The sequence below is a fragment of the Amblyraja radiata genome, chromosome 1 (genome assembly GCF_010909765.2).
Source record: "Amblyraja radiata isolate CabotCenter1 chromosome 1, sAmbRad1.1.pri, whole genome shotgun sequence".
NCBI classification, from domain to species: Eukaryota; Metazoa; Chordata; class Chondrichthyes; order Rajiformes; family Rajidae; genus Amblyraja; species Amblyraja radiata.
Window position 1 is genome coordinate 20843015 of NC_045956.1, and position 23265 is coordinate 20866279.

Sequence of the window (23265 nt, forward strand, 5' to 3'; positions counted from 1 at the left end):
GCGTTCAGAACCATGGGTCACATTTTAAGAATAAAGGGGGGGCCAGTTAGGACTGAGATGAGAACAAACTTTCTTCACGCAGAGAGTTGTGACTCATGGAAAAGAATCAGACATCAAGATGTGCGTGTGCATTTACAAGGAGCTTAGACTTCCCAGAGATTCAGGATTGATGGACTGTATTTTTGTGGCACTTCATGTTTTCCTTATGAACATAAATTATAAAGGCAAACACTCTTCAAAGGTCCCATTGTGAATAAAAATTCATTTCCGGTGGCCAAATGGTAGTTAGCGTCATAGAGTGATACAGCGTGGAAACAGGCCCTTCGGCCCAACTTGCCCACCCCGCCCAACATGTCCCAGCTTCACCAGTCCCACCTGCCCGCATTTGGTCTATATCCCTCCAAACCTGTCCTATCCATGTACCCGTCTAACTGTTTCTTAAATGTTAAATCAACTACATCCTCTGGCAGCTTGTTCCATACACCCACCACCCTTTGTGTGAAAAAGTTAGCCCTCAGATTCCTAGTAAATCTTTTTCCCTTCACCTTAAACCTGTGTCCTCTGGTCCTTGATTCACCTAATCTGGGCAAGTGACTGTGTATCTATTGGGAGTATCTATTGGAAGTATCTATTGGGAGTATCAATTGGGAGTATCTATTGGGAGTATCTCTTGGGAGTATCTCTTGGGAGTATCTATTGGGAGTTTGGGGGGGACAGCAGTCAGTCTTCACAGGTGAGCTTTCTGACCTTGTCCTCTTGAAGAAAGCACACATCATATCTCCCTCTGGACCATGAGTTTGTCAACCAGCATCATGCCCCAGTCTCCCAGGCTGTCGTAGATGTTGTCTTATCAGTAGATCTTCTCTCAACAGCCTCCAGCCTGGCAGTGTCCCATCCCAGTATTGCCATATCTATCTCCTACCCAAAGTCCACAGATTGGACTCTGCTAGCAGACACATTGTTTCAGTCTGCTCATGGACACATATTCCCAGGTCCATCTGTTCCTCAGTACCTCTAAGGCTTCCACCATTCATTGTGCAGATCGTAGGCTTATCTGTCCACCAAATATGCATTTTCTTTTCAATTTTCATGATAAAGCTCCATTTAAAAACTGTCATCGACTCATAGATTTATATCGCACAGAAAACAGCTCCTTCAGCCCAACTCGTCCAATGCAACCAAGTTGCTTTATCTAAACGAGCTCCATTTGCCCACATTTGGCCTATATCCTAAAACTTTCCTTACTCGGTGAGGAAAATCAACGTACAGGTGTCAGGGGTTATGGGGGAGAAGGCAGGAGAATGGGGTTAGGAGGGAGAGATAGATCAGCCATGATTGAATAGTGGAGTAGACTTGATGGGCCGATTGGCTTATCCCTTATGACCTTTCCATGTATCTCTCCTTACCCAGTCTTGGTTGATATGTAAATCCAGACCCTCAGCAATGTGAACATATCCAAACTTCCATCTAAAACTACCAATCAAGTCATATCTTGCATCCTAGCATTAAAGGTGGAAAAATAAAAATCAGACAGATCACCTGGCCTTAATCTCAGCCTTGAATTCTGACCTGGGAAATGTGTACCCTGCTCAAAGAACCCTGCAAAGATCTATATACATAGAACAGGAGCTGGTGCCCAAATTCAAAGATATATTCCACAGCGAAATAAAAACCTGAAATACTCCTACTTTCAAAATCATACCTTGTAGGCTGAAGTGAGAATTTGGACTTTATTGGATAATAGGACAAGAGAAGAATTAACAAAAGAATTAACCCGTGCACACAAAGAAATGGTAGCAGTATCCATTCCATCACTGGGAGCTGTTTCTATTTCATTACTAAAAGCCGAGGGAGGTGTGTGGGTTTATTTAATGGTTGAATTGATCATACAACGAGCCAGGCCACAGACTTAAGGGCCTGTCCCACTTGGGCGTCATTTGCGCGTCATTTACGTGAGATGATTTACGCGTCCGATGCACGCATGGCGCTTGGTGAGGCGCGGTGGCGTAGGCAGTGACGCGCGGTAGTGCGCGGGAACCCCAGGATTTTGGGATTCTCAAAACCCTCGCGCGCCACCTGTGTGATGCGCGAATGATGCCCAAGTGCGACAGGCCCTTTACTGTCTGACAAGGAAAGAGACAGGCAGATTCCACACTTGACCTTGCATGGTAACAGCACATTATGGAATGTCATTTCCTAGAGACACTTTCATCACTAAGGGAGCTACGAGACTAAACATTCTCTCTGTTAGCGTCAGTAGAGATAATGGGGCTGGCTCAAGCGTAGTAGCAGAGATAGCTCTAAAAAGCCTCCAAGATTATTTTATTGAAACAGTAAGTCTAGTTAAACTACAAACTGAAGAGACCAGACTTGAACATGAGGAAACATGTGAACTCAGTGGGTTGAAGCGCTTGTCCCCATGCTGTATCTTTCAATCAATCAATCAATCAATCAATCAATAAATCAAAATATTGCCGTCAGCCGCTAGGTAATCTGCAAAAGTGACTCGCCTGGCATTGCAAAGCCTTTCCACTTGGAACATCAATAACTACCCTTGCCTATGTGAATGTAGCTTCAACAACATGCAAGGAGATTGAGCAAAACGTTTTGCTTGACTGCTACAGCATCTACCATCCCAACAATGAGCAAAGTGGTAGTTACTAGTCTGGTCGACGTCTCACGTCTGTGATCTGAACCACCAAGGAAGGAGAGGGCGATCTGATTTGCACAAAGTCCAAGTTGTATTCCATCCTGGCTTAGAGGTATCGGCTTCCTTCATCATCTTGAATATCTCTATGTAACAGCACCCATGGAAGTACCTTCACCAGAAGGACTGCAGTGTTAAAGCAGAAGGTACATCACCAACTTTTAAAACACAATTAAGGTTAAGCAATAAATGCTGGTCTCACCTCCCAAAAATGAATGTACAAAACAATTTCCAAATGCAACATCATTCCCAATAAATAACTTTTGGATTGCAGTCACTGCTAAAATGTTTTAAATGAATAGAAGTTATTAGATATAATATGAAAGTACATTTGGTAGTTCTTGCGTAATGTCAACATGTTGAAGGAAGTTGAATGCTTTAGTGCTTACATTTATATATCTCCGAGGATCAATGCCTTTAAAAGGAAAACCAGGCACCAGTGAGGCTGGTAGCAGCTTTAAACAACAGACACCATTCCTGTTCCTCAGCAGAGATTATACTTTTACATTTACTAAAGCATCCTTGACAAAGACAACAGAAATGTGATTTTATTACCTGAATGTGTATATCATTTTTATAACTTTATACAAAATTTATGAATCATCTCTCAACAGATTTTGTGTTCCATATATCTTTCACAGCTTATGAATCAAACTGTGTCATCAGCATAGCCTCCTTTCAGAAATTTCAAAGGGCTATTCATGTGTAAGACACAAACATTCAGTCCCTACACATGAGAAAGTTTCATTGTTTTACCCTGAGTCTGCTACTATGCCAGGAGACTTGCCAGAGGAGGTAGTTGAGGCAGAGACTATCCCAACAATTAAGAACCAGTTAGACTAGAACATGGATGGGACAGGTTTGGAGGGATATGGGCCAAACGCGGGCAGGTGCGACGGATGTAGCTGGAACACGTTGGCCGGTGTGGGCAAGTTGGGCTGAAGGGCCGTTTCCACACTGTATGACTCTATGACTCTATGACATGGAACAATAGGAATCAACTCCTGTTACAAGCCAACTTCTGAATCATTGACTATGTAAACTCTGCTTCTTGAAATAAACTTGTCACCATAGCACTTTAATTTTGCATCTCTCAGCTATTGTCTGTACTATCATGATATCATGATAGCAGACTCAAGAATAAGACGGTACATGAGCAGTGGTGTACGTTTAAGGATTATGAAGGTATGAGGACTGAGCTGATCAAAGTTGACTGGGATAGCAGACTCAAGAATAAGACGGTACATGAGCAGTGGTGTACGTTTAAGGATCTACTGTATAACCTTCAAGAAAAATTTATTCCTATGAAGAAAAAAAGGGGTAAGGGTAAGAACAGTCAGCCATGGCTCAGTAAAACTATAAAGGATAGTATTCGGCTGAAGGCAAGGGCATATAAGGTAGCCAGAGATAGTGGGAGGGTAGAGGATTGGGAAGCATTTAAAGGTCAGCAAAGAATAACTAAGAGATTAATTAAGACGGGGAAAATAGACTATGAAAGGAATTTAGCGAACAACATAAAAACTAATAGTAAGAGTTTTTATAGCTATATAAAAAGAAAAAGGGTGGCTAAGGTGAACGTTGGTCCATTGGAGGGTGAGACTGGAGAGTTGTTGGTGGGGAACATGGAAATGGCAAAGGCATTAAACGAGTATTTTGTATCAGTCTTCACCATAGAAGACACAAAAAATATTCCAACGCTGGATAAACAGGGGGCGGTAGGAATGGAGGAGCTAAATACTATTAAGATCACCAAGGAGGTGGTATTAGGGAAATTAATGAGACTGAAGGAGGATAAATCCCCTGGGCCTGATGGATTACATCCAAGGGTCTTGAGGGAGATAGCGGTGGGGATTGTGGATGCATTGGTGATAATTTTCCAAAACTCCCTGGAGGCAGGAACGGTCCCAGTGGATTGGAAAATGGCCAATGTAACACCTATATTTAAAAAAGGAAGTAGACAGAAGGCGGGTAACTATAGACCGGTTAGTCTAACATCGGTGGTGGGTAAAATGTTAGAGACAATTATTAAAGAAACACTAACGGGGCACTTGGATAAACATGACTTCATCGGACAGAACCAGCATGGTTTTGTGAAGGGGAAATCCTGTTTAACGAATCTGCTCGAATTCTTTGAGGAAGTAACAACCCGGGTGGATAAAGGGGAACCGGTGGATGTGGTATACTTGGACTTCCAAAAGGCTTTTGACAAGGTGCCACATAAGAGACTATTGCTAAAAATAAAAAATTATGGGATTGGGGGTAATATATTAGCATGGGTAGAGGATTGGCTGACAAATAGGAAGCAGAGAGTGGGGATAAATGGTTCATACTCGGGATGGCAACCGGTAACTAGCGGGGTTCCGCAAGGGTCGGTGCTGGGACCCCAGTTGTTCACAATTTATATAAATGATTTGGAGGAGGGAACCAAGTGTAATATATCAAAATTTGCGGACGATACAAAAATGGGAGGAAAAGTTGGGGATGAGGAGGATAGGAAGAGTCTGCAAATGGATATAGATAAGCTAGGTGAGTGGGCAACAACTTGGCAGATGAAATTTAATACTAATAAATGTGAAGTCATTCACTTTGGGAAAAAAAATGATAGGGCAAGTTATTTTCTAAATGAGGAGGAGCTGCGTTGTAATGCAACGCAAAGGGATCTAGGGGTATTAGTACATGAATCAATAAAGGTCAGTATGCAGGTGCAGCAAGCAATCAGGAAGACCAATGGAGTTTTGGCCTTTATTGCTAGGGGGATTGAGTATAAAAACACGGAGGTCTTGCTGCAGCTGTACACAGTATTAGTGAGACCACATTTGGAATACTGTGTACAGTTCTGGGGTCCATACTTAAGGAAGGATGTACTAGCCCTGGAGGCAGTGCAGCGAAGGTTTACAAGATTAATTCCTGCAATGAGGGGATTGACATATGAGGAAAGGTTAAGTAAGCTGGAGCTCTACTCTTTGGAGTTTAGGAGAATGAGAGGCGATCTCATTGAAACATATAAGATCATGAGGGGCCTTGATCGGGTGGATGCACCGAGGATGTTCCCAATGATCGGGGAAACTAGAACTAGGGGACATAGTTGCAGAATAAGGGGGGGCTCTTTTAAAACTGAGATGAGGAAGAACTTCTTCACCAAGAGGGTGGTTAATTTATGGAATTCACTGCCCCAGGGAGCAGTGGAAGCAGAAACGTTAAATATATTTAAGTCTAGAATAGATGGTTTTTTAGCTGCCGAGGGGATAAGGGGCTACGGGGAGAGGGCAGGGATATGGACCTAGGTATGGTTAGTATAGTAAGACCTGAGTGATCTCCTGGACAAGTGTCGATCGCCTGGATTGGGGTCGGAGAGGAATTTCCCGGATTTTTTTTCCCGAATTGGACCTGGGTTTTTATCCGGTTTTTTGCCTCCCCCAGGAGATCACGCGGTTCTTGGGGTGGAGAGGGGTGATAGCGGTATGAAGGGGAGGGTAGTGTCTTGTGTTCTGTGTCTTGTGTCTACTGTTTGTGGGTAAGTGTGTCTGTTTAGTGTTCAGCCATGAGCGAATGGCGGTGCGGGCTCGACGGACCTGGTGGTCTACTCTCGCACCTACTTTCTATGTTTCTATGTTTCTATCAAGAAACTCATCATCATCTGATCACTTCCCAAAGTTCCTTTTATATAGTGTAAAAACATAGCATCTATGTAATTTTTAAATGCATCCTGGATTTTGTCATTATCCCACTATCCATTATTTCCTTTTTTTACTCCTCTCCACCAAAACACCATCTTGTTTCCTCAACTGCAAACACACACGATAATAAAAAAAATGACATTAAGTGTTTTTTCATTGTGAGTTGTCCAATGACTGAATTCTTATCAATGTTACAAAAATGCCAAAATCCACAATATTGTTTAACTTTAAAAGACACTATGTGTTTTCAGTAATCGTGTTATCATAAACCAAGAACAATCTAAAATAAATAAAGAACATGATAGCAGTGGAAGTAAGACCCTGAACACAATATTGAATTAATTATTAAAACAGTGGGGGTAGATTTGGTCAGGCACAAGTTTTAGATTTTGACTTTAGAAAATCAGCCCCATTTTTACCCCACCTAATTTTCTTTCCTATTAAATTCTCCTGTATTTGTTCAAAGAATCAAAGAATCAAATTATGAGGGTAGAATGGACGAGAAAAGCAGTAGGTTTCACAGTATGGTGAAAAAATTGCCTTTCTAAAAAGAAACTAAATACAGCAGAAATATTCAACTTGTGAATGGTGATTTTACTGTCTAGGTAAAATAGTTGGTTTGGGTAGCAGTGATAGAGGGAGAGGAAAATGAATCTAAGAGCATTGATATACAAGCTGTGATAGACACGGTGACCACTCCAGCCGGCTTCCGTTCTACAAGGCCATAGCTGATCATGCACCTCGTCCACTTCCCACATGATCCACATTTTCCCTGATTTTTGTCAAAAAAATGTATCAATCTCAGCTGTAAATATATTCAATTCTGAAAAAGTGTCTCGACTCAAAATGTCACCCATTCAATCTCTCCAGAGATGCTACCTGTCCCGCTGACTTACTCCACCATTTTGTGTCTATGTTCAATTACTAAATCGTCCACAACATTTCTGGATTAAGAATTCCACAGATTTACAAGGTGTCCGTGTAAATTTCTATTTTAGAAGGGAATCTATGGTTGTGCCTCCCAGTGCCCCAATAAGAAGAAAAAATAAGAACTTCTGCTGCTGTGAGGAAAGATCTCTGCAAGTAATGGGTAAAAGATTTGCCCAGGATTTATAATGACATTTTCACAAAATATATGGGTAACATTGGAGCAGGCCCAGCAAAATATCGCTCATGCAGTTCTTCCATGCAGGCGGCATGGTGGGGTAGCAGTAGTGTTGCTGCCCTACAGCGCTTGCAGTGCCAAAGATCTGGGTTCAATCCCAACTACGGGTGCTGTCTGTTCGGAGTTTGTACTTCTCCCCGTTTTCTCCGAGATCTTCGGTTTCCTCCCACACTCCAAAGATGTACAGGTTTGTAGGTTAATTGGCTTGGTGTGTGTAAAAAATGTCCCTAATGTGTGTGTGCAGGTACAGTGTTAATGTGCGGGAATCGCTGGTCAACGCGGACTCTGTGGGCCAAAGCGTCAGTTTCCGCGCTGTATCTCTAAACTAAACTAAACCTTCAAAGTATCAGCCAGTCTTCTGCAAGGTTGTACAGAAGGTTCAAAGAAATTACACAAAAAATGCCTGCCAGTGCTTCAAAATATAAATCTGTATTACAGTGAAACTGAACAAAATGTTATGATCTAGAGCTTGATTTTGAACCAGGCTACCTGAATTTTTATATGGACAAAAAGTAGCAAACCTTATGAATTGATCTCATTTGATCTCAATGTTCACACCAAAATTATAGGTTGATGTCTAGTTTAGTTTAGTTTAGTTTAATTTAGTTTAGTTTATTGTCATGTGTACCAAGGTACAGTGAAAAGCTTTTGTTGCATGCTAACCAGCCAGCAGAAAAACAACACATGATTACAATCGAGCCATTCACAGTGTACAGATACATGATAAGGGAATAATGTTTAGTGCAAGATAAATCCTGTAAAGTCGGATCAAAGACCGAGAGCTAGACTACTCTCTGCTTGTGGTAGGATGGTTCAGATGACTGATAAAAGCAGGGAAGAAACTGGCGCTGAACCTGGTGGTGTGCATTTTCACACTTCTATACTTTTTGCCCGATGGGAGAGGGGAGAAGATGGAGTAGCCAGGGTGAAACTCATCCTTGATTATCCCGCTGGCCTTGCTGAGACAGCGTGAGGTATAAATTGAGTCAATAGAAGGGAGGTTGGTTTGTGTGATGAGCTGGGCTGGGTCCACAATTTGCTGCAATTCCTTGCGGCTTTGGATGGAACTGTTCCCAAACCAAGCTGTGATGCAACCCGATAAAATGCTTTCTACGACGCATCTGTAGAAGTTGGTGAGGATTTTTGGGGACATGCTGAACTTCCTACGCCTTCTTAGGAAGTAGAAGCATTGGTGTGCTTTCTTGGTCGTTGCTTCAATATGCGAGGTCCAGGAGAAGTCATCTGTGATAATTTACTGCTAGAAACTTGAAGTTTTCAACCATCTCTACTTTGGCACCGTCAATGCAAACTGGGGTATGTGTACTGCTCCGCTTCCTGGTCAATCACTATCTCCTTGATCCTGCTGACATTGAGAGAAAGGTTGTTGTCTTGACACCAGGACACAAGGTTCGCGATTTCCTTCCTGTGCTCCATCTCATCATTATTTGATATCTGGTCCACAATGCTGATGTTGTTTGCAAATTTGTAAATTGAATTAGATTTGTAAAAGGCTGCACAATCCTGGGAGTATAAGGGGTAAAGAAAGGGGGCTGAGGATGCAACCTTATAGGCCATTCTCACGTTGCGAGTTGACACAAGAGGTAACCCGAGTTAAGGGCTCGTGGTTGTGTACAATATACCAAGTGAAAGATCAAGAGGTTAACCGAGTTCCCACGGGTAGACGGCAGTTTCCCGCTTACTTGTCATTTCTGCGATCTGACATTTTCGTCTCCCGAGTTAACCAGTTCCTGTCCCGTTAATCTTGAGCGAACATTGTCTACTGACGTGTTGTAAAATCATCACGTGGTACAAATGATGTGACGTATTTTCTTCACACACTAGAAAATCCTCCCTTGGTTGAATTGGCTCATTTGGAGACATGTCTGCAATAAGGCTTTTCGAGTCCAGGATGATGGTGTTTTTTATTCAAGTGCTGTATGCAGCAGCCATTTGAGTGATGCGAGGACGCTTGCGTGAAGGCAGAAGGGTGAGATTAATTAAAAGGAGAATTAAGAGGAAGTCTCACTGGGTGAAGCCCATCTTTCAAAGGAGATCTCTATTTGGATAATATGAAAAGCTGCTTAATGTGCTGAGCGAAGAGGATAAATCTGCTTTTAAAAATTTTGTCAGAATTTCACCTGAGCTCTTTAATGAGCTGAAGACTAACTTGGGACCTCTGCTGATGAAGCGTGACACGGTTATGAGAAAGGCACTGGAACCAGGGTTGCGCCTAGCAATCACCCTCCGCTACTTGGCTTCAGGTGATTCTTACAAAAGTCTCTCGTACAACTTTCTGGTTGCCAACAACACCATCTGCGGGATTGTTCGAGAGACCTGTGAGGCGATTATCGATTTTTATGCAGCTGATGTGATGGACTGCCCCAGTACACCAGATGCGTGGAAGAGAGTGGCGCTGGGGTTTGAAAGCAGATGGAACTTTACACACACATGTGGGGCTCTGGATGGCAAGCATGTGGCAATTCGTTGTCCACCCAAAGGTGGCTCAAATTATTTTAATTACAAAAAATTCCATTCTATTGTACTCTTGGCTGTGGTTGGTCATAACTACAACTTCCTGTATGTGGATGTGGGCACACCTGGAAGTGTTGCTGATGGCAGGATTTGGAGAGAAACCTGGCTTGGACAGAAAATGGAAAGTGGAACAGCAGGCATGCCTGATCCCGAACCTCTGCCAGGAGAAGACAGCCCGGACATTCCATATTCAATGGTTGCTGACGATGCCTTTGCACTACGGACCTGGATTATGAAGCCATATCCACACAGAAATTTAACTAGGGAACAGAGGATCTTTAACTACAGGCTGTCAAGGGCTAGGAGGGTTGTAGAAAATGCTTTTGGCATCCTGGCAAACAGATTTAGATGCTTGCTCAAGACTATGGAACAGAAGCCCAAGAACGTAGAGACTATTGTATTTGCAGCATGTGTTCTGCACAACCTGATCCGAATCAGAGGTGCAGCTGCAGGATCAGCAACAGCCATGCAGGACGGTGACTTAGTGGACAGTCAAACTGGGGGAATAACACTAGGTGGATGGAGAAGTGGTGCAAACGACGCGGCAATGGTTCCACTGCAGTGTTTTAGAGGTAACACGGGGACCAACAGTGCAAAAGAGCAAAGAGGCCATCTCTGCGCTTACTATAATTCCGAATTGGGCAGTGTGCCGTGGCAGGACAGCTTATTTTGATGGGGAGCCGACCACAGGAACACTACTGCATGAGAGCCGACATGCACAGAAAACCAGCTAATTTAATGTCCCGTTATAATCCTGCTGACTTTTCTTTGTTTCACTTTAAAGTGTGGTTTTATTTTTGCTTTGCAGTGTCAGTGATTTCATTGCATCTGTCTTTCCTTTAAAAAGTGCTTATCATGCAGATGCTTATCTGATGGTCGTTCGCAAAACCTGCCATTTAGCACATTGCATTGTCTCTTTTATTGCCTGAGTTTAGGCTGTGCTACATTTCTGAGCTTAATTAGTAGATACTGTTAAAAAAAGTTTTGTGTGCTTCATTTGTTGATTTGCATGTTTGAGAAGCCCTTTTTCAGACAAATGTTGTTTGCTGTGGTGCTCCTTTTCTCAATATGTGCAAGAAGACGTTTTTTATATTGTGAAATAGGAATAAAGACTTTGTCTCACATTCACCGTGCTGATTGTCTTATTTAAATATCTATTGAGAGGTGACACTTTCAAACATTTAAATAGCTCAGCAATTGAGGGACCTGAACTCTCAAAAATGACTGAGAATCAAGATGTGAATATATTAATTCATCTATTTTGTGTTTCATGATGAAAGAGATTATGACATTCGAGTCATGAGATCTTGTAGTGATATTTAAATGAAGACTTCCAGACATCAATTTGATCTTGATAGCAAAGAACTCTCTTTTATTGAACAATGAGGTAAACAAACACTGACAATGAGGTGAAACACCCTCGATGGACCCAGGTCACGTGGTGATATTGAAACCGCCTTTTGTTACTCACTTTTTTTTCCCTCTGTCCTGCTGCCGGGTTCACCGTGCCCAGGACTTCCCACGATAGACTCAAGAGTCACTAAGGTTAACGCACGGGCCACCACGTTATTAAAATGTTTCAATTCTTAACCACAAGAGTAAAATTGGCTCGTGGAAAATTTCAAACATGTTTGATTTTTGGCAAGAGTAGTCAAGTTACACGAGTACCTGCCGTTAGCGCCACGATGCACTACGTTGCGTCCACGAATGCCGTACGCTAATCGTACGTTATTACCACGAGGTATAACTCGGGTTACCTCTTGTGTCAACTCGCAACGTGAGAATGGCCTTTAAAGGTGCACCAGTGTTGAGGATTATCACAGAGGATGATTTGTCCCCTGTCCTCACTGATTGTAGTCTGTTGGTCAGGAAGTCAAGGATCCAGTTGCAGAGATGTGTGCTGACTCTAAGTCCCGCGAGTTTGATGATAAGCTTGGATGGTGTTAAATGGTGTTAAAGGCTATGAATAGTCTATGAATAGGAGTCTGAAGTTGGTGACTCTTTTATCCAGGTGTTCCAGGAATGAGTGTGGGGCCAGGGCGATAGCATCATCCATGGACCTGTTGTGGCAGTAGGCGAACTGCAGTGGGTCAAGGCCGCAGACTGGATTTAATGCGTTCCATAATGCCGCTGTCCCGCTTAGGAAACCTGAACGAAAACCTCTGGAGACTTTGCGCCCCATCCAAGGTAATGTAAGACCTTCCACTACCTGCAACCTCCGACAACCACCTTCAACTAGCATCGCAACCGGCTCAGACTAAAAAATTACCGATTTTTAAAACTGCAACCTATTTTTAGTCGCGGCCGGTTTTGAATTTTTTGAAATAATCGCCAGAACATAGAAGAAGCGGAAACCACTTTCGACCATTAGGGAGACTGACAAAAACCTCCGGGAACCTCCGGCAACCTCCGGGAACCGCACGGAAACCTTGGGTGGGGCGCAAAGTCTCCAGAGGTTTCTGTTCAGGTTTCCTAAGTGGGACAGGGGCATAACTAGCCTCTTAAAACATTTCATGATGGTGGATGTCATGGCCACTGAACCGTAGACATTCAGGCATAAATTTGCAGATGATCGTGTGTGCACTATTGATTTTGAAGTTGAAGTTCAGACATTAAAAAAACTTCTATAGTTTGGACAAGGCAACATGTTGAGAAGTTGCCAAATCAGCAAAAATAATCCAAAAACTGTTTGAGGATGGCATCATGCAGATGAATACAAGTTGGTGAGTTTAGAGTGTGGCAATAAATAGAATATATTTCAATGTCAAAACTGATCATATGACAAAGCAATTTGTTGGGGTTAGGTTGATTATCCCCATAAATAATGTCACAACTTCAACTCATAAAATACATTGAAAATAAATGGGTGGTATCTACAATTATTGATGGAACCAGCAGTAACAGTGCTAGCAATGAATGGGTGAATTTTGAGCAACCTTGTGGTTATCAGCTGAAATGAATGGTGCATTATTCAGCTGTGGGAAGGAAAGCTAAATGGAAATAGAGAGTATAAACAGAGGGTGTGGGAAGGAACTGCAGACACTGGCTTACACCAAAGATAGACACAAAATGCTGGAGTAACTCAGTGGGACAGGCAACATCTCTGGAGAGAAGGAATGGGTGCCATTTCGCGTCAAAGAAGGATTATACAATTAGTGATGATATCCTGTAATATCACAGTAGAGATAACCAGAATTGAGAGACAGTTCAGAAATTGGCTACACTTAATTCTTCTTGGAAAATGAGGGATTGTTTTATCAAGAGGGGGAGATGTTATGTTAGAATCAATATTTATTTTTATATATAGTCTTTCCATCATAGATCTGTCAGTTTTCCACTGCAGCTTTGGGAGGCCAAGGGAAATGGTTGTCCTCTAACTTACCTCATGGTAGAACGTAGATATTGATAGCCAGATGATCCACCTGTGCCAGCTTTGCCACCAATCATCCTTTGCACCATACAAACATGGTTATCTTAGAGAAAGCAAGAAGAGGTTACAATAGGAAAGGCACAAAATATACATTTTTAATTACATTGTAATGTTATGCATCTTATGTGATTATATACACATTACTCAGTTTAAGAAGAAGTGCAAAAAAATAATATTTTCCAGAGGTATAAGAATGAGGAAGGGCTATGATAACGGTTTAAGGGGCTGTCCCACTGTACGAGGTAATTCAAGAGCTCTCCCGAGTTTAAAAAAAAAAAAAAACTCGTGGTAAGCACGTAGAATGTACGTCGCGGGTACGTCGGACGTCTCTTAGCGGCTCGTAACGCTGACGGCAGGTACTCGGGAAACGCGGTAAGCTCGTGAATATTTTTCAACATGTTGAAAAATGTCCACGAGAGCCCCGAGTACCTACAAGCGGCTATTACCGTAATTCTCCGAGTTCGAATCGGGAAACTCGGGAGAACTCTTGAATTAGCTCGTACAGTGGGACAGCCCCTTAAGTATTAGTTTATTGACAAAATGTGATATTTGCATTGTACATAGAATTTGGCTAATTGTTTATAAACTGTATGTATGCATGTTTGCGTACGTGCATATGCGTGTTTATATGTATGTGTGTATGTATGTGGCTTATGTATGGATGCATGTATGTATGTATGTATGTATGTATATGTTGGTGTAATTGTATATATATACAGTATATATGTAGATGAGATAAAGTTTGTGAATTAATTGATGAGTAGCAGAGAAAGGGTAAGAATAAATAAGTGTATACTTCCTCCTACTCCTTTTCGAACATGTCATCTGTGGTGTTTATGAGAAGTTATTCAATGAGTTGTTTATAGGTTTATTGTACATTTCATTTTATTGTTATTTTGCTTTGTTTTTCACTTTTTTTGTTTGACATGTTTGAAACAAAATAAATACTACTACATATATAGTTGGAAGGGTAACTAACTTACATCTCCATTTAGTCATAAGTTCATCAATGTCCATGAGGGAATTCAGTAACTGGAATGGCACCTGGAAACGTGGTTCTTCTCTGGAGATTTAGAAGGAAATGATTGAGTTATTTCCACTATTTAATTTCCATTTAAAATTCAATCTTGAGTCATCTGAAGCCATGCACCAGCATATAATAAAAGATGTAAAATGGGCAGGAGATCTGCCTGCATCTCCCTGCAGGAATCTGCATGACAATCTTGTGCATAATGATTGAGAATTACGCCAGACAAGTTGAGCTGGCTACTTGTAGTTCAGTTCTTTGTTTCTTTGGTCGAACAGTCCAAAGAATCAAATCATAAAGCACCTTCCTCATTGACAGGCTCCCTTCCCTGCATTAAATACCCAACATTTTCTTTAGTACGCACTGGACTAATGGGCCTGTCCCACTTAGACAATTTTTCAGGCGACTGCCAGCGACAGTCAAGTCGCCTACGAGAACCTTCGACCTCCTGGCAACCCACTAGGACCTCCTGGTGAGCCACCTACGGCACAAGAATTCTCGCTACTCACCATGGCGGCTTCATTCTAATTGCCGCTAATTTTTCAACATGTTGAGAAATTTTCGGCGACCATAATGAGGCCGCAATTAGTTCCCAGAATGCAGGAACTCCTCACGACCATGAAGGCGACTACCCGGCAAACCACCCGCGAACATTTGGCAACCATGTGGCGACCGCATAGTCTCCTGCAGTCGCCTAAAAACTCGCCTTAGTGGGACAGGCCCACAATTTTCCCCTTTGGCAAGATTAAGAAACGAATGCATCAGCTCAAATTCTACACCTCATTCAAAAATCAATTTGGCTTTATAATAGGCAAGAGTTGATAATATACTTTCTTAGCATTAGCCAGGTTGGAAGTTATAAACAACATAGTCTCCACCGTAATCATTCTCAAGTTGGGATATAGGAACATATGCAGTGGTCATCTTTTCTGAATCATCTCATCATAATGCAGAGGTTATCCAGATTTCCTTTTGTAATTTACTGGAAATTGGAGTTACAACGCTAATAATAATATTTCAGAGAGTTTTCACTTAAGTTATGGTTAATTATCAGAACCCTTCTGAAAGTTTAACCCTTATTGCTTTTTCATTTATTCTAAATTTCATATCAGCATTCATACTGCAAATATTATGACACGCTATGTTTGTGTATCGTGATTAACAAGATTGTTAAACTATGGTCTATCTTGTTGCAGCATGTATTCCTTTAGGATGCTATAATAACCAATTCCATGCTTACAGGAAGAATGTGCAGAGAACTTTTGATCCATTAGCTTATTTTTGGTGTTTATGATGGTGTTTACTGAGTATTATGTTTACATATCGTTGTGCTGCTGCAAGTAAGAATTACATTGTTCTGTTTCAGGACACATGACAATAAAGCATTCTTGACTCTCTATTGGAGGTACATTAGCAAGGAATCAAACATTGTGCAATAAACAAGAGTTGATTAAATTAGGGGTTGTTGAGATCTGCTAATCCATCTGCACTACTCAGCATTCCCCCTTATTATTTAGATTCTACTAACCTGTAGAAGTAGATCATGAGAGCCCCCTGCAATGCCTTGTAAGATATTCTCCGTTCACCTGAAGAGAAAAATTATACTTTTGCTCTAGTTCAAGTTCATGTTCACATATATTGCCACATGCATCAATTAAGGTACAGTGGAATTTGACTTACCATGCAGCTCTACAAACAAAGGAGCACAATACACACTATAAAATAACATGAACATCCACTACAGTGGAATCAACTTCTTCACTGTGGTGGAAGCCAATAACTTTGTCAATCCTCCTCCTTTGTTCATCCGTGGTCGGGGCCATGAATCCTCCGCAGTCGCACTATGGATGGCCCGATATACAGGCCCTCTCGCTGGGATGCTCGAAACTCCGACATCGGGGTGGACGGACACTCCGCGGCTTGGAGGTCTCGAATCAGCCGCTTCCTACCTGAGACCGGGGCTTCACGATGTTATATGCCGCAAGCCGGCGATCAAAGCCCTTAAAGTCCATACCGCGCCCAAGAAGCTCCGCAGACCGCGGTTTTGGTATGTTATAGGTCGCAGACCGGCGATCGGAGCACTTCTTCTGGCGACCCTCAGCAAGGGCTCACCCGCTCCGCGATGGAAAGTCCAAGCCGCGCCCGCGGCTAGAATCTCCGCAGACCGCAGCTTCAGGATGCCGTAGTCCACGGGCCAGCAATCGGAACACTTCTTCTTGCAACCCCCGGCAAGGGATCCCCCGCTCCGCGATGGAAAGTCCACGCTGCGCCCGCTGCTGAAGCTCTGGACCCGACTCCGGGAGAGGCCGCACCAATCCAAGCTGTTAGGCCGCGAGGGAGGGCGAAATGCAACTAGGAGAAAAGTCGCATTCCACCGAGGTAAGTGACTAAAAACACAGTTTCCCCCAATTCCCGCCCCCACCCCCACACTAAAACACACTTTTAGATGTACTAAAAGCAACAAAAAGTGGAAAGGATGAACAGCTGCAGGCGAGGCTGCCGGCCCGTGGCGCCACGCGTCGGTCTAGTTGGAACTCACAGTTCCGCTCTGGCCACAAACACATAGAAACCCGATCAGTTTGCACCTTCTTTCATGATTCATGGAGTAACAGAGAGATGCAGTGCAGAAGCAGGTCCTTCGGCCCATCGGACCATCAATTATCCACTTACACTAATCATGCATTAATCCTATTCTTTTAGTTTCTCACCATTCGCATCAACTATGACTTTTACACTGCAACTTTTAAGAAACAGGTATACAAAAATGAAGGGTTTAGAGCCAGGGTTCGGGGAATATACAGGCAAATGGGAATGCCAGTGGGTCAATTGGTCAGCATGGACAAGGAACCGAAAGGCCTGTTTCCTTTCCATACAGTTAACTATGAATCTATATCTCCTCACAAATTTTACCACTCACCTACATACTAGGGACAGTTTACAGCAGCAAATTAACTTAGCAAGCAACACAACATTTGGACATGGATGACAACACAACTTTTGGCCGATGACAACAAATATAGATGTTGTCTATACAGACTTCAGCAAAGCATTTGACAAGGTTCCACATGATAGGCTGCTCTGGAAGGTTAGACCGCATGGGATCAAGGAGAGATTACTGAATGTATAGAAAATTTGCTTCATGGAAGGAAGCAAAGGGAGATGGTGGAAGGTTGCTTTTTGGACTGGAGGCTTGTGACTAGTGGTGTGCCTCAGGGATTGGTGCTGTTTGCTCAATGATTTGGACGAGAATGTGCAAGGCATAATTAGTAACTGTAGATGACACTAATGTGGGTAGTATCGTAGATAGTTAAGATGGTTATCAAAAATTACAGCAGGATCTTGATCAGCTGGGTAAGTGGGCTGAAGAATGGCTAATAGAGTTTAATGTAGATATCTGCATGAGGGTTTGGATTTTGGAAAGTTAAACAAAGGTAGGACCTTCACAGTGAAGTTGATGGGCTCCGGTGAATGTTTTGAGCAGAATGATTTGGAAGTTCAGGTACATAGTTCCTTGAAATTGGCGTCACAGACAGATATGATGGTCAAGAAGGCTTTTGGCACATTGGCACTTATCATCAGGATATTGAGCATAAAAGTTGGAAGGTTATGTTACATTTTTTCCCATACCTTTACTCAACAAATGTTCATGACGTCTTACATCAAACATTGATGTAAGCACTTCCTTGCGTCTGTTAAGTTCCAATAGCATATCTTCCTTCTCCTCAAATGCCGGCTTTGACTTTTGAAAAACAGCAAAACATTCCAATAGCTTACCATATTAAGATCAAAAATTACTTTCAGCTTTAAAAATGTTTTTTTTCTTCAGTTACCAAGAAATATAAGTTTACAACTAAGTTTCCAAAGTAGGAAATGTTCTATAAAATCATAGCACTGTAAAATATCATTAATTTTTTATCTTTATGTTCATTAAAATGGTTTCCACATTATTCAATATTTATCTCATCATAAATTATCTTTTGTATAATTGGAATGTTCAATTATTTTCTCAGTTTAAATTATGCAACAATGTACATTTGTTTTTGGAGAGAAGGTCAACCAAATGCATTTTGTTTTAAAAGCATGCCCATGAACATGTTCTGCAACCCTGCCCTGCATTAAATCTGATGCTGAAAGTTACCTGAATAACTGTAAATTCGTCTCTCAGTCCTCTGTCAATGTTGATTTTCAATTTGCCCCAGAAATCAAACCCATCTGGCTCAAGTCCAGGAGTTCTCTCTAGCCATTTCTGAAGAAAATAAATTGGTTAAAAAAAATAAAACATTTATGTTGAAGATTTAATTCACATTCCAGAATACAAAAATCTAGTCATCATGTGGGACAGGCAAGAAACCGGTGGTTCGGCCCATTGTACCAACCATCATGAATATCCACAGTAATCCCACTTGCTTGCATTAATTCCATACAATACAATACGATAGAAGTTTATTTATCCCAGGAGGGAAATTGATCTGCCAACAGTCATAAAATATAAAATACATGAAACATTAAATTAAAGTGACGAGTGGATAGGCTTGGGATGTACATAGATTGAGGAGGTGGGGGTGGGAGGGGGGGCTGGGGGAGTCACTCAGTCTAAGTCTACGCCACAGGGAAGAAGGATTTATTGTGGTGCTCTGTCCTGCAAGGATCTCTTGTGGCATACTGTCCTGCAATTACATTTTAATCTTGCCTTGCTCATTCAAGCACCTGCCCAGATACCACAAATGTTGTTACTATTTCTGTCTCCACCAACTCCTCTGGCAGCGCATTCCAGATACCAATTATTTACAAGGATTTGCCTTTCAGATCCCTTTTAAATCTTCTCCCCCACAACTCAAACTTATTACACATTCCTTCTATGGGAAATTACACAAGTTTTCTATCTTACCTCTGCCTCCCGTATCCCTCTACCACGTCTCCTCTCAGCCTTCTTTGTTCCATGGGAAACAGACCCACTTTATCCAATCTCTCCTCATAACACAAGCAATATCCTTATTAATCTTTTTTCTCACCCTCTCTAGCTTAGTCACATCTTCCCAGTAATATGGTGACCAGAACTGCAAACAATATTCTGTGCAGCATAACCAACATTGTGAACAACTTGTACAATCTAGGTTGACGGCTCAAGAGGAATTTGGGAAAGCTTGCACCTTCCGATAAAATCTTACATTGAGGACCATTTTCTTTCAAGTGAATAGAGCATTATAATATTTTGAAGAACAACAATCACATTGTCATTCGCATGCTGTTTCTGAAAGTTTTTGAGGGCAGATTAGTGTATTTCCACCCCACAGTTCAATAGCATCAACTCTTCTCCTTCTTCTGTCGTATGCCTTTTAGACCTGCAGCTCGGTTGAGGCGAACCAGGCCAACGTGTCATCGTCCAGGTCAATCAGACCTCGTTCACCATTCGGTAGCCGGTGTTTGGGGCAACTGGTGACGATGTGCTCCACTGTCTGTGTTGGGTCCCCACACTCGCAGGAGGCGCTGTCCACGAGGCCCCACCTCTTCATCGCTACTCCATAGCATCCGATGCCTGTCATCAAGCAGTTGAGGGTTGTCCACTGCTTTTGGGGCAGGTCCTGGCCAGGGACGTCCATGGGGTCATCGATGTAATGGTGTAGCCTAGATGGTTCCGCTGACCTCCACTGGTCTCTCCATCTCGTCTTGACCCAGGCAGCCTTAGAAGCATCAGCCGGTGTTGTGCAGAGCAGCCCTTGAGCTTGCGCGGCAAATGGTTGCCGTGACTTGAGGCACACTCGTCATGGTGTCTCTGTGACAATCTGATGGAGGAGGTGGGATTCACTGGTCTGTGCCTTTCGAGAGAGGGCCAGTGTGGCTGCTTCTCGTCTGATGTTGGCTGGGGCAATGCCAGTGAGGACGGGCAGTTGGTTTACTGGGGTGGCTCGTAGGCATCCGGAGACAGTCCGCAGGGCGCTGTTGAGGGCAGCATCCAGCTTCTTGGTGTGAGGGCTACAGCACCAGACCGGGGCGCAGTACTCGGTGGCTGAGAACATCATCAGCATCAACTCATCAACTTGCCATTAACAGACAGGTCAAACATTAGGAGGCTGAGGGTGAAAATAATCAGCAGATGAGTTAGAAGGGAGATGAGATTAAAAAATACTTCTACACACTGGTCTGGAGCTCACTGCCTGAAAAGATGATGAAGCCAAAATCCCCTGTCATGTTGAAACAGAACTTGTGAGGCCACAGAGTTAGTCATGGACAGTTGAATTACACTGGGTTGGTTATTTTCAACCAGCAGAGAAATGATGGGCTGAATATATTGTACTTTTTTTTTTATGATTCCAAGTCTACGGCCAGTAAAACCTGAACAATTCAGATCCTGGGCAGATAACCTTTGTGTCACTACATGCCATCCCCCAGAAAGAGTGTGATCAATTAACACATTTAGAATAATATATTTCATCATGATATTGAAGGAGGTCATAGAAACATAGAAAATTGGTGCAGGTGTAGGCCATTCAGCCCTTCGAGCCAGCACTGCCATTCAATATGATCATGGCTGATCATCCAAAATCAGTACCCCATTCCTGCTTTCTCCCCATATCCCTTGTTTCTGCTAGCTCTAAGATATTTCTAACTCTCTCTTGAAAACATCCAGTGAATTGGCCTCCATTGACTTCTGTGGCAGAGAATTCCACAGATTCACAACTCTCTGGGTGAGAAAGTTTTCACTCATCTCAGTCCTAAATGGCTTATACATTAATCATATCTTATGTAACTTATCCTTCCATGTCATCTCAGAGCATTCCATCATTCCCATTCCAACACTTATTTTGTTGCAACCGATTCTCTCTCACATACCAATCAACTCTGCCCAATTCTCCTGCCACCCACTAGGAGGAAATCAAGTAGCCCATTAACGTACCTCCTTGTCTTTGGGATGTGGAAGGAAATGGACTCACCCAGAGGAAACCCATACAGATACAAGAAGAATGCACAAATTTCATGCAGATAACACCAGAGATCAGCATTGAACCCAGATCCCCAGACCTCCCTTCCATCGAGGGGATCTATCGCAGTCGCTGCCTCAAAAAGGCTGGCAATATCATCAAGGACCCACACCATCCTGGCCACACACTCATCTCCCTGCTACCTTCAGGTAGAAGGTACAGGAGCCTGAAGACTGCAACGACCAGGTTCAGGAATAGCTACTTCCCCACAGCCATCAGGCTATGAAACTTGGCTCGGACAAAACTCTGAACATTAATAGCCCATTATCTGTTATTTGCAGTTCATCAGTTTATTTATTCATGTGTGTATATATTTATATAATGGTATATGGACACACTGATCTGTTTTATAGTCAATGCCTACTATGTTCTGTTGTGCTGAAGCAAAGCAAGAATTTCATTGTCCTATCAGGGACACATGACAACAAACTCACTTGAACTTGAACTCGCTCAAGCTGTGAGGAGGTCGATCTACTGGCTATGCCAGTGCCCAATCTTGCCACCCACAGTGATAGCATGATTACCAAGCACTCCACCATCAACACCTGGCAGGTCACCATCAAACAGAATCTCAACTGCTTCATGACATCATGGCTGCCCTGTGCACTCTATAACACACACTACAGGTATTCACTTAGGCATCCCTAACATGGAGAAATATAGTAGGCACATAGGTACACCACCATCTTAATCGGAAATAGATGAGCATAACTTCATGATTATTGGCACTAAATCCTTGAAGTCGCTACACAATAGTACCATCACTAAAATAATGCAGCAGTTCAAGAAGGAAGCTCGCCAAGAGCACAGGCAGTTTAGGAGAAAAATAACATTTGGCCCTACCACCAATGCTCACATACTAGAACATTGGATTGGGGCTGACAGTCTTGGAAGAGTGCATCGGATGAAGTGTGGCAGCAAATACAAACAGCTTTGGAATAAAAGAGTCGTGTGGACTCTACATACATATGCCCCTAACCACAAAAAATTATCTCTTCTCCTGGTCCACCATGACATTTGCATCCAGTGAGTTGCAGCCCCTGGTGGTTCTCATCAAGCTCTAGTTTCTGAAAGAAGTCTCATTTATCTCTGACTGGCCAGTTCCCAAACAGCACCCTCCCTCTCTCCACCATCACACCTGGCCTCGAATTGTTGAGGGACCTGATTCTCTGACCCTCCCACAGGTCCAGATCTAACCATCTGTCGAAACCCGCAATCTACATCTCCCGTGCACAGCTTCTTCTTCTTCTTGCGTATGGCACGCACAGCCTAAAGTTGTTGGACAACTTGTTCTATTTGATCTTATTCGATTGTGCACGCCAGGTTGATTGCATTCGTCGAAACAGGGCGGACCACGTGAAGGTTGCAATCTTCCACCCCGTGCACAGCTTGCACCCTCATTGCTCACACTCCCTTCTATATCCCAATCCAAATCCTGATCTTTGGCCCAATCTAAGAAAAGACTTGATCTGATCCTTTTTGCTCCCAGAACCTAGTCTGAATCTCGGGTGATACATGTGTATGGATGAAAAACTGCAGTGTATATTTACAGTTGTCCAAATCCTTGGTGTGGTGCACAACACCAAGGGGCACTAGATTTACTTGTCAGTTGATCTTATGATCGGGCAGGGGAAGGCAAGAATAATCCTCCCAGCCACTTAGTATTGCCTTCTCCCATAAATACCCTTTCTCATTTCCTCCCATCTATTTTTCTTCGAGAGCTATTTCGAAGGCTATTCCAGTTCAG

At 42.7% G+C, this 23265-nt stretch overlaps 1 protein-coding gene across 1 annotated transcript in view; it reads right to left on the bottom strand.

Annotated features, from left to right (window-relative positions):
• tdo2 (tryptophan 2,3-dioxygenase) overlaps positions 1-23265 on the bottom strand; it is a 60374-nt gene that overhangs the window by 10338 nt on the left and 26771 nt on the right. Inside the window, exons 7-11 of the mRNA XM_033018608.1 lie at positions 18677-18784; positions 18166-18277; positions 16067-16124; positions 14495-14574; positions 13464-13554 (exon numbers count right to left, since the gene is read on the bottom strand). Coding sequence (XP_032874499.1) covers positions 13464-13554; positions 14495-14574; positions 16067-16124; positions 18166-18277; positions 18677-18784 — 449 coding nt within the window. The remainder of the gene's footprint in view (positions 1-13463; positions 13555-14494; positions 14575-16066; positions 16125-18165; positions 18278-18676; positions 18785-23265) is intronic.